Below are 19,322 nucleotides of genomic sequence, written 5' to 3'. Positions count from 1 at the left end.
ATGAAACAATAAAATAAGTCACTGACAGCTTCATCATACACAAGAGCCAGAATGATAGAAGAGCCTCTTATTGTTGTATGGTTATAGTAGCAGTAGCAGTAGATAACCACTTCCATGAAAGACTGAGGTTAGACAGTCAAATAAGCTTCCTTGTAACTGAGAATAATAATACTGTATATTATGTAAATGAAGTCTATTTTCAATTTTAAAGTTTTCACAAAATTTACAGAAAGACAACCCCTTAAGAGAGAGTTCCCCCAATTATTCAGGGTACTGCCTCTGGAAGACAGCATCACAACCTAGGTGGGTCATGCCATCAACCCAGAGGACTAAAGAAAGACTGGAATGTAAGGGCAGTGATCCCTAGGACAATTGCTTGATAGATACCAAGACGTAACATTAATACAACATACAAATAATGCTTACTAACCTCTTTAATGTAATCTTTCCACAACATGTTTTTCGTCTTTTCTGAATACCGTACAAGACCAGTCTTGTACAAACGGCAAATGGATTCTACAACAGATGAAGTCTCCATTTCCATAAGTTCAACACGTTTTTGAACTGCAATTTAAATGTTTTACAACCAGAATTTAGAGATCATTTTAATGAGTTATTACAATTAATAGCATTACAGTGTTTCAAGCATAAATGAACCATACAGTACAGTACACAGATAAACTTAAGGTCACAAGAAAGTGACTGGTCTCTTGTGAAAATTACCTTAAAATTTGCAGGAAAAGCAACAATAAGCCTTGAACCATAGGCTAAAGTGTATAACACACTGTGCCCCATGGTCTGGTGGTTAAAGCTCTCGCATCACATAGCAAGGGTCCAGGTTCGATTCCCGGAGAGGGTAGAAATATTGGGCGTGTTTCTTTACACCGACTGTCTATGTTTCCCATCAGTAAAATGGGAACCTGGGAGTTAGTCGACAGGTGTGGGTTGCATCCTGGGACAAAACTGACCTAATTTGCCCGAAACACTCTACATAACAAGCGGCTTTCTGTATAATAGTATGTCATTGATGTCAGCTAGGCCTGTATACCTTGTATATGTACTTGTAGAAATAAAGATCTTTCTTTCTTTCAATACACCAGCTGTATCCCACCGAGGCAGGGTGGCCCAAAAAGAAAAATGAAAGTTTCTCCTTTTATATTTAGTAATATATACAGGAGAACGGGTTACTAGCCCCTTGCTCCTGGCATTTTAGCCGCCTCTTATGACACGCATGGCTTACGGAGGAAGAATTCTGTTCCACTTCCCCATGGAGATAAGAGGAAATAAACAAGAACAAGAACTAGAAAGAAAATAGCAGAAAACCCAGAGGGGTATGTATATATATGCTTATACACGTATGTGTAGTGTGACCTAAGTGTAAGTAGAAGTAGCAAGACGTACCTGAAATCTTGCATGTTTATGAGACAGAAAAAAGGACACCAGTAATCCTACCATCATGTAAAACAATTACAGGCTTTCATTTTACACTCACTTGGCAGGACAGTAGTACCTCCCTGGGTGGTTGCTGTCTACCAACCTACTACCTAGTAGAAATAAAGATTTTTTTTTTTTTTCAACAAGTCGGCCGTCTCCCAACGAGGCAGGGTGACCCAAAAAAGAAAGAAAATCCCCAAAAAGAAAATACTTTCATCATCATTCAACACTTTCACCACACTCACACATTATCACTGTTTTTGCAGAGGTGCTCAGAATACAACAGTTTAGAAGCATACACATATAAAGATACACAACATATCCCTCCAAACTGCCAATATCCCAAACCCCTCCTTTAAAGTGCAGGCATTGTACTTCCCATTTCCAGGACTCAAGTCCGACTATATGAAAATAACCGGTTTCCCTGAATCCCTTCACCAAATATTACCCTGCTCACACTCCAACAGATCGTCAGGTCCCAAGTACCATTCATCTCCATTCACTCCTATCTAACACGCTCATGCATGCTTGCTGGAAGTCCAAGCCCCTTGCCCACAAAACCTCCTTTACCCCCTCTCTCCAACCCTTTCGAGGACGACCCCTACCCCGCCTTCCTTCCCCTATAGATTTATATGATTTCCATGTCATTCTACTTTGATCCATTCTCTCTAAATGACCAAACCACCTCAACAACCCCTCTTCTGCCCTCTGACTAATACTTTTATTAACTCAACACCTTTTCCTAATTTCCACACTCCAAATTTTCTGCATAATATTTACACCACACATTGCCCTTAAACAGGACATCTCCACTGCCTCCAACCGTCTCCTCGCTGCTGCATTTACCACCCAAGCTTCACACCCATATAAGAGTGTTGGTACTACTATACTTTCATACATTTCCTTCTTTGCCTTCATAGATAACGTTTTTTGACTCCACATATACCTCAACACACCACTCACCTTTTTTCCCTCATCAATTCTATGATTAACCTCATCCTTCATAAATCCATCCGCCGACACATCAACTCCCAAGTATCTGAAAACATTCACTTCTTCCATACTCCTCCCCAATTTGATATCCAATTTTTCTTTATCTAAATCATTTGATACCCTCATCACCTTACTCTTTTCTATGTTCACTTTCAACTTTCTACCTTTACACACATTCCCAAACTCATCCACTAACCTTTGCAATTTTTCTTTAGAATCTCCCATAAGCACAGTATCATCAGCAAAAAGTAACTGTGTCAATTCCCATTTTGAATTTGATTCCTCAAAATTTAATCCCACCCCTCTCCCAAACACCCTAGCATTTCCTTTACAACCCCATCTATAAATATATTAAACAACCATGGTGACATTACACATCCCTGTCTAAGACCTACTTTTACCAGGAAGTAGTCTCCCTCTCTTCTACACACCCTAACCTGAGCCTCACTCTCCTCATAAAAACTCTTTACAGCATTTAATAACTTACCACCTATTCCATATACTTGCAACATCTGCCACATTGCTCCTCTATCCACTCTATCATATGCCTTTTCTAAATCCATAAATGCAATAAAAACTTCCCTACCTTTATCTAAATACTGTTCACATATATGCTTCAATGTAAACACTTGATCTACACATCCCCTACCCACTCTGAAACCTCCTTGCTCATCCGCAATCCTACATTCTGTCTTACCTCTAAGTCTTTCAATTATAACCCTACCGTACACTTTTCCTGGTATACTCAGTAAACTTATTCCTCTATAATTTTTACAGTCTCTTTTGTCCCCTTTCCCTTTATATAAAGGGACTATACATACTCTCTGCCAATCCCTAGGTACCTTCCCCTCATTCATACATTTATTAAACAAAAGTACCAACCACTCCAACACTATATCCCCCCCTGCTTTTAACATTTCTGTCATGATCCCATCAGTTCCAGCTGCTTTACCCCCTTTCATTCTACGTAATACCTCACGTACCTCCCCCACACTTACATTCTGCTCTTCTTCACTCCTAAAAGATGGTATACCTCCCTGACCAGTGCATGAAATTACTGCCTCTTTTTCCTTCTGTGAACCATTAACTAATATTTTTAATTTATCTCTTCAAACAGGTGTAGTGTGGAAGATGGCTAACATAATTCCTATTTTTAAAACAGGGGACAAGTCGTTACCGTCAAATTACCACCCAATAAGCCTGACCTCAATTGTAGGCAAATTACTAGAGTCACTTATAGCTGAGATTATAAGAAGCCATCTCGATAAGCATAGCTTGATTAATGATACTCAGCATGGATTCACAAGAGGCCAGTCTTGTCTAACTAATTTATTAACTTTCTTCAGCAAAGCTTTTGAGGCTGTTGACCACGATAAAGAATTTGATATTATTTAATTAGATTTTAGTAAGGCTTTTGATAGAGTTCTGCACCAAAGACTGTTAAAGAAATTGGCAGCTCATGGCATTGGGGGAAGGGTGCTCTCGTGGATCGAATCATGGCTCACAGACAGGAAGCAGAGTGTGTCCATAAATGGGGTTAAATCCGAGTGGGAATCAGTAACAAGTGGCGTTCCACAGGGATTAGTCTTGGGCCCGTTGTTGTTTATAATATATATCAATGATCTTGATGAAGGAATTACTAGTGATATGAGCAAATTCGCCGATGACACAAAGATAGGTAGGATAATTGATTCAAACGTAGATGTTAGGGAACTTCAGAAAGATTTAGACAAACTCTATTCTTGGTCAGAAAAGTGGCAGATGCAGTTCAATGTAGATAAATGCAAGGTTCTGAAGCTCGGGAGTGTCCATAACCATAGAACTTATAAGTTAAATAATGTAGAACTTAGCCATACAGATTACGAAAAGGACTTGGGGGTTATGGTAAGCAGCAACCTTAAACCAAGACAGCAATGCCTAAGCGTACATAATAAGGCAAATAGATTACTGGGATTTATATCAAGAAGGGTAAGCAAGAGAAGTCCAGAGGTCATACTGCAGCTTTATACATCATTAGTAAGGCCTCACCTAGATTATGCAGCTCAGTTCTGGTCTCCATATTACAGAATGTACATAAATTCATTAGAAAACATTCAGCGTAGGATGACTAAATTAATACATAGCATTAGAAATCTTCCTTATGGAGAGAGATTGAGGACTCTTAAGTTACATTCACTTGTTAGACGAAGAATGAGGGGAGACCTGATCAAAGTGTATAAGTGGAAGATAGGCATTAATAAAGGGGATATTAATAAGGTCTTGAGGATATCTCTCCAAGAGAGAACCCGCAGTAATGGATTTAAATTAGACAAGTTTAGATTTAGAAAGGACATAGGAAAGTATTGGTTTGGAAATAGGGTAGTTGAGTGGAACAGTCTACCTAGTTGGGTTATTGAGGCTAGGACTTTGGGAAGTTTTAAATTTAGGTTGGATAAGAACATGAGTGGGAGGGGTTGGATTTGAGTGGGACTTGCACATCAGGGCTTATTTCTTGGGTAGCACTGAAAATTGGGTTGGGCAAATGTTTTGTTAGTGGGATGAATTGTAAAGGACCTGCCTAGTATGGGCCAACAGGCCTGCTGCAGTGTTCCTCCTTTCTTATGTTCTTATTTAAAAGTTCCTCAAAATATTCTCGCCATCTACCTAATACCTCCATCTCCCCATCTACTAACTCCCCTACTCTGTTTTTAACTGACAAATCCATACTTTCCCTAGGCTTTCTTAACTTGTTTAACTCACTCTAAATTTTTTTCTTATTTTCATTAAAATTTCTTGACAGTGCCTCTCCCACTCTATCATCTGCTCTCCTTTTGCACTCTCTCACCACTCTCTTTGCCTTTCTTTTACTCTCCATATACTCTGCTCTTCTTATAACACTTCTGCTTTGTAAAAACCTCTCATAAGCTACCTTTTTCTCTTTTATCACACCCTTTACTTCATCATTCCACCAATCACTCCTCTTTCCTCCTGCCCCCACCTGGAGTTTACCTGGAGAGAGTTTCGGGGGTCAATGCCCCCGCGGCCCGGTCTGTGACCAGGCCTCCTGGTGGATCAGCGCCTGATCAACCAGGCTGTTGCTGCTGGCTGCACGCAAACCAACGTACGAGCCACAGCCCGGCTGATCAGGAACTGACTTTAGGTGCTTGTCCAGTGCCAGCTTGAAGACTGCCAGGGGTCTGTTGGTAATCCCCCTTATGTGTGCTGGGAGGCAGTTGAACAGTCTCGGGCCCCTGACACTTATTGTATGGTCTCTTAACGTGCTAGTGACACCCCTGCTTTTCATTGGGGGGATGGTGCATCGTCTGCCAAGTCTTTTGCTTTCGTAGTGAGTGATTTTCGTGTGCAAGTTCGGTACTAGTCCCTCTAGGATTTTCCAGGTGTATATAATCATGTATCTCTCCCTCCTGCGTTCCAGGGAATACAGGTTTAGAAACCTCAAGCGCTCCCAGTAATTGAGGTGTTTTATCTCCGTTATGCGCGCCGTGAAAGTTCTCTGTACATTTTCTAGGTCGGCAATTTCACCTGCCTTGAAAGGTGCTGTTAGAGTGCAGCAATATTCCAGCCTAGATAGAACAAGTGACCTGAAGAGTGTCATCATGGGCTTGGCCTCCCTAGTTTTGAAGGTTCTCATTATCCATCCTGTCATTTTTCTAGCAGATGCGATTGATACAATGTTATGGTCCTTGAAGGTGAGATCCTCCGACATAATCACTCCCAGGTCTTTGACGTTGGTGTTTCGCTCTATTTTGTGGCCAGAATTTGTTTTGTACTCTGATGAAGATTTAATTTCCTCATGTTTACCATATCTGAGTAATTGAAATTTCTCATCGTTGAACTTCATATTGTTTTCTGCAGCCCACTGAAAGATTTGGTTGATGTCCGCCTGGAGCCTTGCAGTGTCTGCAATGGAAGACACTGTCATGCAGATTCGGGTGTCATCTGCAAAGGAAGACACGGTGCTGTGGCTGACATCCTTGTCTATGTCGGATATGAGGATGAGGAACAAGATGGGAGCTAGTACTGTGCCTTGTGGAACAGAGCTTTTCACCGTAGCTGCCTCGGACTTTACTCTGTTGACGACTACTCTCTGTGTTCTGTTAGTGAGGAAATTATAGATCCATCGACCGACTTTTCCTGTTATTCCTTTAGCGCGCATTTTGTGCGCTATTACGCCATGGTCACACTTGTCGAAGGCTTTTGCAAAGTCTGTATATATTACATCTGCATTCTTTTTGTCTTCTAGTGCATTTAGGACCTTGTCGTAGTGATCCAGTAGTTGAGACAGACAGGAGCGACCTGTTCTAAACCCATGTTGCCCTGGGTTGTGTAACTGATGGGTTTCTAGATGGGTGGTGATCTTGCTTATTAGGACCCTTTCAAAGATTTTTATGATATGGGATGTTAGTGCTATTGGTCTGTAGTTCTTTGCTGTTGCTTTACTGCCCCCTTTGTGGAGTGGGGCTATGTCTGTTGTTTTTAGTAACTGAGGGACGACCCCCGTGTCCATGCTCCCTCTCCATAGGATGGAAAAGGCTCGTGATAGGGGCTTCTTGCAGTTCTTGATGAACACAGAGTTCCATGAGTCTGGCCCTGGGGCAGAGTGCATGGGCATGTCATTTATCGCCTGTTCGAAGTCATTTGGCGTCAGGATAACATCGGATAGGCTTGTGTTAATCAAATTTTGTGGCTCTCTCATAAAAAATTCATTTTGATCTTCGACTCTCAGTCTGGTTAGCGGCTTGCTAAAAACTGAGTCATATTGGGACTTGAGTAGCTCACTCATTTCCTTGCTGTCATCTGTGTAGGACCCATCTTGTTTAAGTAGGGGCCCAATACTGGGCGTTGTTCTCGATTTTGATTTGGCATAGGAGAAGAAATACTTTGGGTTTCTTTCGATTTCATTTATAGCTTTTAGTTCTTCCCGCGATTCCTGACTCCTAAAGGATTCTTTTAGCTTAAGTTCGATGCTTGCTATTTCTCTGACCAGTGTCTCCCTGCGCATTTCAGATATATTGACCTCTTTTAGCCGCTCTGTTATTCTTTTCCGTCGCCTGTAAAGGGAGCGCCTGTCTCTTTCTATTTTACATCTACTCCTCCTTTTTCTTAGAGGAATAAGCCTTGTGCATACATCGAGTGCCACCGAGTTAATCTGTTCTAGGCATAAGTTTGGGTCTGTGTTGCTTAGTATATCTTCCCACCCTCCTATAACCACAAACTTCTGTCCCACATTCTAATACTGCATTTTTAAAACTATTCCAACCCTCTTCAACTCCCCACTACTCATCTTTGCACTAGCCCACCTTTCTGCCAATAGTCGCTTGTATCTCACCCGAACTTCCTCCTCCCTTAGTTTATACACTTTCACCTCCCTCTTACTTGTTGTTGCCACCTTCCTCTTTTCCCATCTACTTCTTACTCTAACTGTAGCTACAACTAAATAATGATCCGATATATCAGTTACCCCTCTATAAACATGTACATCCTGGAGCCTACCCATCAACCTTTTATCCACCAATACATAATCTAATAAACTACTTTCATTACATGCTACATCATACCTTGTATATTTATTTATCCTCTTTTTCATAAAATATGTATTACTTATTACCAAATCTCTTTCTACACATAGCTCAATTAAAGGCTCCCCATTTACATTTACCCCTGGCACCCCAAATTTACCTACTACTCCCTCTATAACATTTTTACCCACTTTAGCATTGAAATCCCCAACCACCATTACTCTCACACTTGATTCAAAACTCCCCATGCATTCACTCAACATTTCCCAAAATCTCTCTCTCTCCTCTACACTTCTCTCTTCTCCAGGTGCATACACGCTTATTATAACCCACTTTTCACATCCAATCTTTATTTTACTCCACATAATCCTTGAATTAATACATTTATAGTCCCTCTTTTCCTGCCATAGCTTATCCTTCAACATTATTTCTACTCCTTCTTTAGCTCTAACTCTATTTGAAACCCCTGACCTAATCCCATTTATTCCTCTCCATTGAAACTCTCCCACCCCCTTCAGCTTTGTTTCATTTAAAGCCAGGACATCCAGCTTCTTCTCATTCATAACATCCACATTCATCTCTTTCTTATCATTTGCACAACATCCACGCACGTTCAGACTTCCCACTTTGACAATTTTCTTCTTATTCTTTTTAGTAATCTTTACAGGAAAAGGGGTTATATATTATTATATATTATTATTATTATTCACAAATAAAATTTACTCAGAGGGTTAGAACTATTATATTCATGGGAGAAGTGTTAAATCTGAACAGGTCTTACAGTACCTCTGAATGAGAGTAATCAGGTTTGGTCCAAGGGAAGAGTAGGTAATTTTTTGGATCAAAAACCCTTTACCAACATCAAGGATCAAAGGTCAGAAATTTTTTCCCTATAAGCTTAAAACTATCATAACTTTCCCCACAGCTCAATGCAAGGCCCAATTCCAGAAGACTTTATAGGCTCTACTTTTTCTCACACTTGACTGCTAAGGCAGTAATAAGTTAGTTCTTTAGCAACACATTTAATTTCAGCTTGACTCTCGTTAATAATACGCATTATAGTCCTCTGGGCTACTACCTTTATACTGTAAAGGATTTAATGTATTCACTGTTGATATGTAAAAATGTATTTTGGTATTTATCAATTCACCTACACCTCTTGGCATTCCACTGCTAAGTATAACCAAGACCAAATATACATGCAATATATTGTAAAGAGTAAGCAATTTTTAAAGGTAAGAAATAAAAAAATAATCCTAAGAAACATTATAGAATGTTAATATAAAGGAATCAAACATAAAAATAATTATAACATGGAAATGTTGCACATCAGTGAGAGTCCAACAAAACTACAGAATAATTTGCACATAATGAGATGAAGTTTGAGTGGAAAAACAGTACAGGTGTTTCTTGCTTTATGCAACAGATGTGTCCCTGGGCCATGGTGTATAAAGCAAACTCACACAAAATAAACCCAGTTTAATATGTAAAACAGGGATGCATGGCCCATTTAAGTATATCACTTTCAATATGTAATATGCACAGGTACTCATCAGAGCAAAGGACACACAAACACAGGTGGATGCGAATGAGTGGTGATGAAAGTCTAGCTGATGTAATTACCTATTTGTAGCTACAGGAGCATCATGCAATTTTTTTTTAAATTTACAATGGTTGAAGTACTTACTACCTTCTCTTAATCACTTCAATGGTCAACCACTGAAACCAGAAATTCCCTATTATTCCTCTGGCTCCACTTTCTGTTCATTTTCCAACTGTAGCCTCCCGTTATCCCTGCTGCAGGTACTAAGGAATCTTTTATCAACTCTTTCATGTCATCTTATAACATGTATAGTTACGTTTCCTCTCTTCGTCCTATCAGTTAACATGAGCCTCTGTATTGTTTAAAGTAGAGGATGGTGAAGAGTTGTAAAGGTGAGACTCATCACATGTAGAAAGCAGGTTAACATCTGTAGAAGGCACATGCAAAGAATTATCATTATCATTACAGCACCAATGGAGAAAATGTAGAGGGGGATGGGCCAGTTAAAGCAGACCTGGGTATGAGTGAAGACTTCAAAAACTGCACCATGCAGGACTGCTGAGCCATTCATTACTTCCGAGTGCACACCTTCAGGCTGACAGTTGAACTTCGAGGCTCTTATGTGGCTAGGGTCAAATCAAAACATCTCTCAGCCTGTGTAAACAATTCTGTCAACCTCTTCACAACCAGGCCCTCAACACTAAGATGCACTTCCTCCCCTTCTTCATGTCAATACATTGCAGCAGCATCATGATCGGCACTTGCTAATTCTCCAGTTACCTTAATATCATACAAGCTTAGATACCGATGGATTGTGTCTGATCAGCCCTTAACCCTTTGACTGTTTTGGTCGTATATACATGTACATGTCTTACGAGCCACTATTTCGGACGTATATATACGTACTCAATAATTCTAGCGGCTTCAAATCAGGCAGGAGAAAGCTGGTAGGCCCACATGTGAGAGAATGGGTCTGTGTGGTCAGTGTGTACTATATGAAAAAAATCCTGCAGCACGCAGTGCATAATGAGAAAAAAAAACGACTGTTTTTTTGTAATAAAACGCTGACTTTGAGGTGTGTTTTCGTATAGTATTTACTGTTGTATTCTCATTTTCATGGTCTCATGTGATAAAATAGAAAACATCTTACAGAAATAAGAGATGATTTTGATTAGTTTCCCAATGAAAACGACCTTGTAATTGAGCTCAAAGTAGCAGAAATGCTTGATTTTTACCAATGTTCCAGAGTAAGCAAATCACACTACATGTCCAATACACATCAACTGGGGAATCTAATATTCTTTCACTAGTGCACTGATATTATTTATACCATTTTTACAATAATGCAGTAGTCTGCATAACAGTAACTCTTCTATTTTTTCTATGAATAAAAAATCAAAATAGAAAGCAATAGTAATATAAGAGGGGCCTAGAGACATGACTAATGAACAGAGGATATGTTATTTTAGTGCCAAGAATGCCTACATTGTTTATTCTGGACCTTATTTTGAAATTGGCATCTTTTTTAATTTTCATGAAATTGGCCAAATTGCCAATTTCTGACCACTTTATTGGGTAGTTCAAATCGGTAAATGGGCAGTTTCTTGTACTCAATTAATAGAAAAAATGGAGTTCTAAAGAAATAGCTACGAGTTTGGTCAACTGGAACAATGGAATTGGCCAAAAATTGGGCTGAAAGTCTGCGAAATCACCGATGTGTATATGTTGCCGAGACCGCTAACTTCGCGGAGCATAATTCCGTGAGTTTTCGACCAAATTTCATACTTTTGGTGTCATTACCATCAGGAAAAGATTCTCTATCATTTCGTAAGAAAAAATAACATTTTTTTTTTCCAAAAATTTTTCGACATAGAATGACAGTTTCATAAAGGGGCTTGCAACAGTCAAAGGGTTAATAGCTCTTGGTGATCTCTTATAACTTGTATCAAGCAATCAGGAATTTTCAGGCCCTCAGCCCTGATTGCAGCATTCATATGCTTCTGGATCTGGTCTGCCACCCCACCAACACCAATAAGGGAAATGCATCAGGGTATAGTAGTACGTACTAACATTTTCACATAGATGCAAGACATGGGCTTTAAAAGTGGCAGCAGAAGGCTCAAGCATCGAGAATTTAGAGCTTAGCAATTATCTGGAGTTTACCTGGAGTGATTTCTGGGGATCAACGCCCCCACGGCCCGGTCTGAGACCAGGCCTCATGGTGGATCAGAGCCTGATCAACCAGGCTGTTACTGCTGGCTGGACTCAATCCAATGTACAAGCCACAGCCCGGCTGGTCAGGTACCGACTTTAGGTGCTTGTCCAGTGCCTGCTTGAGGACAGCCAGGGGTCTATTGGTAATCCCCCTTATGTATGCTGGGAGGCAGTTGAGCAGTCTTGGGCCCCTGACACTTTTTGTATTGTGAGGTTACCAAAGATATAATTCAAAGGGCCTGGAGTTTACTGAAGTGGTTTGGACATTTAGAAAGAATGGAGGAGAATAGAATGACCAAGAGGGTGTATAAAGCTGGGGTGGAGGGAAGAAGAGGGAAGGGTCATCCTAGGAAGGGTTGGAGGGAGGGAAGGTAAAGAATGTTTTGAGTGTTAAGTAATTAAACATCCAGAAGGCTTGTAAGAGCCTGTTAAATCAGACTGAATGGAGACAAGTGGTACTTATGACTTGATATGGTGTTGCACTGTGAGAAAGGCAACAGTTATGAAAGGAGTGAGAGGAACCAGGTAGCTAGACTTAAATCCTAGAGGTAGGAAGTACATTACCTGCACCCTGAAGGAGAAGTGGGGATGTTACAGTTTGGAGGGTCATTTGAATTGCTGATAACTGTGCAGTTCTGATAAGACAGCTTTTCAATGAATGGTGAAACAATAAATGTTTATTTTTTCTTGGTTGCTACCTTGGTGAGAGATGGCTGCTGTGTTAAAATAAAAATATATGATGTCCCTGGCGGGGCAAGGAGCTGAAACTCGACCTCTGCAATCACATTCAGTACATGTGAGCACATACAGGCGAGTACATGCATATGCACAGCAAAAATTAAATATGAAATAATAAATCCTATTTTAACTTATTTACTCATTAATTTTGAAACTGACCTTCATGATCAAAGTCTTCTAGGAGGAGTTGGAGCTTCGCTTTCTTTTGTTCCAGTTCCATGTCTGGCTCAATTATGGAGTCATCTGGAACTGTTGGTCTAGCCCGAGTGGGAACACGTGACAGCTTCTTACGAGGCATATTTCTGTGGCACATTAGAAATTATATACTGCAATTTATGGCTTTATTCTTAAAGGATGTAAATTCTATTTAATAATAGCATCATTACAGTATTTCATTTGTAAGAAACAAAAATACTGTAATTTAGTGAACACCTGATGTACACTTGGGTAAGCATGACAGGCAATAATGTTACCAGAAATAATACTTAAGCTAAATTTTGATCAACATAAAAAATAAAATAAACAATTTTACTTTCTAAGGATACTACAGTAATTATAAGCTTACAGTGTGTTTATATACCGTCTGAAATCCCCATAATCACACACATCACTCTGCGCAAAGCTTAACTATACTGGAACTTTTATAGTCCTCTTCATGCCCCCCCCCCCTGCCTCGGTGGGAGACGGCCGACTTGTTGAAAAAAAAAAAAAAATAAATATATATACATATATAAATATACATATATATATATATATATAAATATAAATATATATATATAAATATATATATTTATATATATATCTATGAAAGATGAGGTGAATCATAGAATTGATGAGGGGAAAAGGGTGAGTGGTGCACTTAGGAGTCTGTGGAGACAAAGAACTTTGTCCTTGGAGGCAAAGAGGGGAATGTATGAGAGTATAGTTTTACCAACGCTCTTATATGGGTGTAAAGCATGGGTGATGAATGTTGCAGCGAGGAGAAGGTTGGAGGCAGTGGAGATGTCATGTCTGAGAGGAATGTGTGGTGTGAATATAATGCAGAGAATTCGTAGTTTGGAAGTTAGGAGGAGGTGCGGGATTACCAAAACTGTTGTCCAGAGGGCTGAGGAAGGGTTGTTGAGGTGGTTCGGACATGTGGAGAGAATGGAGCGAAACAGAATAACTTCAAGAGTGTATCAGTCTGTAGTGGAAGGAAGGCGGGGTAGGGGTCGGCCTAGGAAAGGTTGGAGGGAGGGGGTAAAGGAGGTTTTGTGTGCAAGGGGCTTGGACTTCCAGCAGGCATGCGTGAGCGTGTTTGATAGGAGTGAATGGAGACAAATGTTTTTTAATACTTGACATGCTGTTGGAGTGTGAGCAAAGTAACATTTATGAAGGGGTTCAGGGAAACCGGCAGGCCGGACTTGAGTCCTGGAGATGGGAAGTAGTGTCTGCACTCTGAAGGAGGGGTGTTAATGTTGCAGTTTAAAAACTGTAGTGTAAAGCACCCTTCTGGCAAGACAGTGGTGGAGTGAATGATGGTGAAAGTTTTTCTTTTTCGGGCCACCCTGCCTTGGTGGGAATCAGCCAGTGTGATAATAAATATGTCAAACAATGTGACTTACATATTTTCACTGAGGTCTCTTATAAAGGTACGTACTGTCAGATAAAAGTTAAGTCGGACCCAAAGATTTAAAGCTTGCTTAGACTAACTTGAATTATGTATATGTAATAACATGCATACAAATACCTAATTACATGCACTTAACTGCATTTTGCTCTGACATGTCACATCCAGCATTACTCTACCTAAAAAATATATTAATTTACAATCTCAATGCAAAACTAAGAAAATTTTTATTAGATTAACCACAAAAAGTAATTTTTTCCTTTCGGGGTCCTTAAAGAGTCTTCCCCAGAATGCAACCCACAACTCCTAGGTATCAATTATTATTATTACAATCATAGCTAAGTGCTAAACCCACTAGGGTCATACTGCACCCCCAGGTATCTATTTACTGCTGGGTAACTGGGGCACGTGTTATATTTGCCCATACTTTTCACCCAAACTTTTGAATGGCTCATTGACTATATCAATCGTTCAGTTATATTGTATAACCTAAAAAAAATTTTAAAATTAAGAAAATTGCATAGCTTCTCCCACATTTGGGATATGTGCAGGAAGTTTCTTGATGATGCTAGCAGTATGCCTAGTAATTAAGTGAATACTTCAGAGGTTTATCCTTCTTTCAGAATACGTGTAGACTTAGAGATTTATTACACTTAAGTATACGTGTAGACTTACAGATAATTCTTATTAGTTTGAAATAATATGGAATATTTTTAAAGCTGTACCATTGTTCATTTAGTTACCATTCTTATACATTCAATAAAAAAAAATTATCCAAAACAGCTGGCATCCTCTCAAAGATATGTTATGTACCACAAACAGCACTACTTACATTATACTATTTACTGATCTACCCCTACCTCACCTACGCTATTTGTGCATTGGGATACACAACAGCAAATCACTTTAAGCCAATAATAACTCAACAAAAAGCCGCAGTATGAATGATCATATAGTCCACTACTAGACAACATCCGCCAAACTCTTCAAAGACCTAAATCAACTTACTATGCAAAACATTCACTCTTACTACTGTACATTCTACATTTACAGAACAAATTCTAATGTTAATCTCGACCTGAAGCAATTTCTTGATAGCTGCAACAGGACCCATAGACATAATTCTAGGCACAAAAATCTCTGACATACCCAGTGTCCGGCTTAATCTTTGTAAAAAGTCGATGTATATAAAAGGGCCCAAAATCTGGAAAACTCTGCAGGAAATCTCCAGAACCACTGTCTTAGCCAACATTTTCAAAACTACTGTTAAAAAACACCTATCCCTAATATATCCCAACATCGGCTAAATATGTGAAAACTACATATATCCATATTCTCATGGTCACATATGGAAAACAATATAATCTTATTCTCAATATCTATAATCCTCACAACCATTAAAACATTGAATGTGTTCACATTATGTTAATTTACTAGAATCCTCATTACCTATGATCATAATCAAACATGTATGTAATTGTAAAAACAGTTAAACTTGATAAAAGTCATATAGCATATACTAACAAGATATTCAATTGTCTTGTATTCACTGTAACTCCTAAATTTATTTTTTTACAACCACTTAAAGAGGCTGCATATAAAAGCATTCAATTAGTCATTGCCTTATTAATCTTAATTTTGCCCGAAATGCTTGGCATATTAAGGGGCTTTCTGCATGTACACTGAAATGTCATTCACCTTTGTACAAACACTGATGGAATAAAGAATCTTACTCTTAATTATAGTTAAATGCATGAGTAATCCTAATTAATAATCTGTCTAATTCTTAAGTAGTTTTTAATCATTAGGATTAGTCTGCCTGAAATGCAATGCATACTAGTGGTATTCTTCTTGCCTAACAATATTTCTATTATAATGTAAACTACATTATCTGTGTACTGTATAAGAGAAAAAAATTTGAACTTGAAAGGGAGGAGAGTGATTTCTTGTATAGCTAAGATTTATTATTGCAAGCTGTTTCTCCCTTTAATGTAAATGTAAATAACTCAGTTTACTTTCTTATTATTGTATCTCCTTTTACTGTAGTTGATTTTTGCACAGTTGAGTGACTTAGTTGTTTTAACATCTAAGGTTTAAATAATAAGATATGGTAAAAGTAGGTCTTAGACAGGGATGTGTAATGTCACCATGGTTGTTTAATATATTTATAAATGGGGTTGTAAAAGAAGTAAGTGATAGGGTGATCGGGAGAGGGGTGGGATTAAATTATGGGGAATCAAATACAAAATAGGAGTTGAAACAGTTACTTTTTGCTGATGATACTGTGGTTACCTGGAGAGGTTATGGTTATGGGAGATTCTAAAGAAAAGCTGCAAAGGTTAGTGGACAAGTTTGGGAGGGTGAGTAAGGTAGAAAGTTGAAAGTGAACATAGATAAGAGTAAAGTGATGGGGGTATCAAATGATTGAGATAAAGAAAAACTGGATATCACACTGAAGACAGGGAGTATGGAAGTGAACGTTTTCAGATATTTGGGAGTTGACGTGTCAGCGGATGGGTTTATGAAGGATGAGGTTAACCACAGAATTGCTGAAGGAAAAAAGGTGAGTAGTGCATTTAGGTATGAGGAGACAAAAAATGTTATCTAAGGAGGCAAAGAAGGGAATGTATGAAAGTATAGTGGTACCAACTCTCTTATATGGGTGTGAAGCTTGGGTTGTAAATGCAGCAGCGAGGAGGCGGTTGGAGGCAGTGGAGATGTCCTGTCTAAGGGCAATGTGTGGTGTAAATATTATGCAGAAAATTCGGATTGTGGAAATTAGGAGAAGGTGTGGAGTTAATAAAAGTATTAGTCAGAGGGCAGAAGAGGGGTTGTTGAGGTGGTTTGGTCATTTAGAGAATGGATTAAAGTAGAATAACAGAGCGTATAAATCTGAAGGGGAAGGAAGGCGGGGTAGGGGTCGTCCTCGAAAAGGTTGGAGAGAGAGGGTAAAGGAGGTTTTGTGGGCGAGGGGCTTGGACTTCCAGCAAGCGTGCGTGAGCGTGTTAGGAGTGAATGGAGACAAATGGTATTTGGGACCCGACGAGCTGTTGGAGTGTGAGCAGGGTAATATTTAGTGAAGGGATTCAGGGAAACCGGTTATTTTCATATAGCCGGACTTGAGTCCTGGAAATGGGAAGTACAATGCCTGCACTTTAAAGGAGGGGTTTGGGATATTGGCAGTTTGGAGGGATATGTTGTATATGCTTCTAAACTGTTGTATCTAGGTGCCTCTGCAAAAACAGTGATTATGTATGAGTGAGGTGAAAGTGTTGAATGATGATGAAAGTATTTTTTGTGGGGGATTTTCTTTCTTTTTGGGTCAACCTGCCTCGGTGGGAGACGGCCAACTTGTTGAAAGAAAAAAGTATTACAATGACCCCAGTGGAAATAAGTAAATGTCTGACTTTTTGGTTATCTTAGGTAACTTACACTATGTGTCATGATTGTACTTATGTGTAACTGAAGCTAAATAAACTTACTTATTTACTAATTCTTCAAGATATTTTCACTTTACTTCAGCACAGCTGTGGTTTTTTTGAATTAAACAAGTGAAGCTCGCCAGGGTCGGTGAGTATAAAGTAATTATACATATAAACCCAATGACATTCCTCGTATCCGGCTAAATCTCTACAAAAATTCGATGTACATAAAAGGGCCTAAAATCTGAAACTCCCTGTCTGAAAACTCTAGAACCGCAGACTGAACCACCATCTTCAAAACTACTGTTGAAAAACATGTTATCTCTCTAACACACCCCATCATCAGCTACCCAAATGAAAACCACCTAATTCTCTTTTTTGTATGATGAACACATCCAAAACTAAATAGACTTACTCTCGTTATCTGTAATTCCCCATAATTTACACTTACACTCACTCAAATGACTGTAAACAAAATTCCTAATATAGCTGTTGCCTAATAAATCTTAAGTCAGTCCTAAATTTGCTTAAGATACTCTTCCAATATAGGAACTTTAATATAAACAATGTATCATGCCAAGACAAGACCATTCCCATTAATAAATTTACTAATTGTAATATTGGTATATGTTTTGTACTACCTCACTGTTAAAAGTCTAATTAATCACTTCATTTATCTAACTTGTATATCAGTATGCAATAATGTATGTTAAAATGTATTGCTCCATAACCTGTGTCAATATAGAGTAAGAATTAGGCATAGTCCACGGTTACCTTTAGACTATGTCTAACTGTGGACGGTGACACCTACGCTACTCTGAGACCTCTCTCCCTGCTTTGGTTGCTCCCTCGCAATGTTGCACAGCTCCTGATGACGCACTGAGAAGTGTGAAAGTACTTGAGCTAAAGATTTCCATCCCCCACCGTGGCTTGTCCTGCATAGTTAAGATCGCTCTTCTGCGATTGTTTGCATGCATATAAATATATATATATATATATATATATATATATATATATATATATATATATATATATATATATATATATATATATATATATATATATATATATATATATATATATATAATGTAAACAAAGATGTATGTAATGTAAAGAGGAACATGTAAACAAAAGCCCATGTAATGTAAACAAAGATGCATTTAATGTAAACAAGGACATGTAAACAAAGAAGCATGGAATGTAAAGATTGGTGTGTATAATGTAGACAAAGATGCCCTATTCGCACATCTACCCCTGGCGGAGAAGGTTAATAAAGTTGCATTAGGCTGTTATGTTGGATTTCTTTAGGTTAACTTACATTTCTCAACATTTCCACAAAGTAAACTCATCTAATATTTTACATTTTAAGGAATAATTAATGGATCACCTCAGACCCGGACCTGAGGTCAGTGTTGACCGAATTAACTGAGTTATCCTAGGTGAAAGTGCACGCAATTTACTCTGTAAAACCATTAATAAGTAAGTAAATGTATTTAGGCACAGGTACACATAAATACAGTTATTATACATAATTATGTATAATTAGACACAGGTACACATAAGTACAGTTAATATAAATAAGTATGTATATTTAGGCACAGGTACATATAAGTACAATTATTATACATAAATAAAAAAGTATATTGAGGCACAAGTACACGTAAATAGTACAATTATCACATAGGGTTCCTAGGATAACCCTCCCCCGAAAAAGGTCAAAGTGACTTATTTGCATTGTAAATAAGTCACTTTGTCTGACTTTTTTGGGTTATCCTACTTAAGTTACACTATATATGATAATTGTACTTATGTGTATCTGTACTTAAATAAACTTACTTCAAATTATAGTT

The 19,322-nt window shown here is 38.6% G+C and overlaps 1 protein-coding gene across 2 annotated transcripts in view; it reads right to left on the bottom strand.

Moving 5' to 3' along the window:
- Positions 1-18,373, bottom strand: part of LOC128705408 (borealin-like) — a 37,318-nt gene extending 18,945 nt beyond the window's left edge. Inside the window, exons 1-3 of one of the 2 annotated variants that reach the window (XM_070091813.1) lie at positions 18,247-18,373; positions 12,601-12,743; positions 431-564 (exon numbers count right to left, since the gene is read on the bottom strand). In XM_070091813.1, coding sequence (XP_069947914.1) covers positions 431-564; positions 12,601-12,739 — 273 coding nt within the window. In that variant the 5' untranslated portion in view covers positions 12,740-12,743; positions 18,247-18,373. Of the gene's footprint in view, positions 1-430; positions 565-12,600; positions 12,744-17,532; positions 17,692-18,246 lie in introns of those variants that run through there. The other variant, XM_070091812.1, reaches the window with a different exon arrangement.
- Between the last annotated feature and the right edge of the window lie 949 nt (positions 18,374-19,322).

The sequence above is a fragment of the Cherax quadricarinatus genome, chromosome 37, assembly GCF_038502225.1.
Source record: "Cherax quadricarinatus isolate ZL_2023a chromosome 37, ASM3850222v1, whole genome shotgun sequence".
Classification (NCBI taxonomy): Eukaryota; Metazoa; Arthropoda; class Malacostraca; order Decapoda; family Parastacidae; genus Cherax; species Cherax quadricarinatus.
Note: the sequence above shows the minus strand (reverse complement) of the source record. Positions and strands in the feature narration are given on the sequence as shown.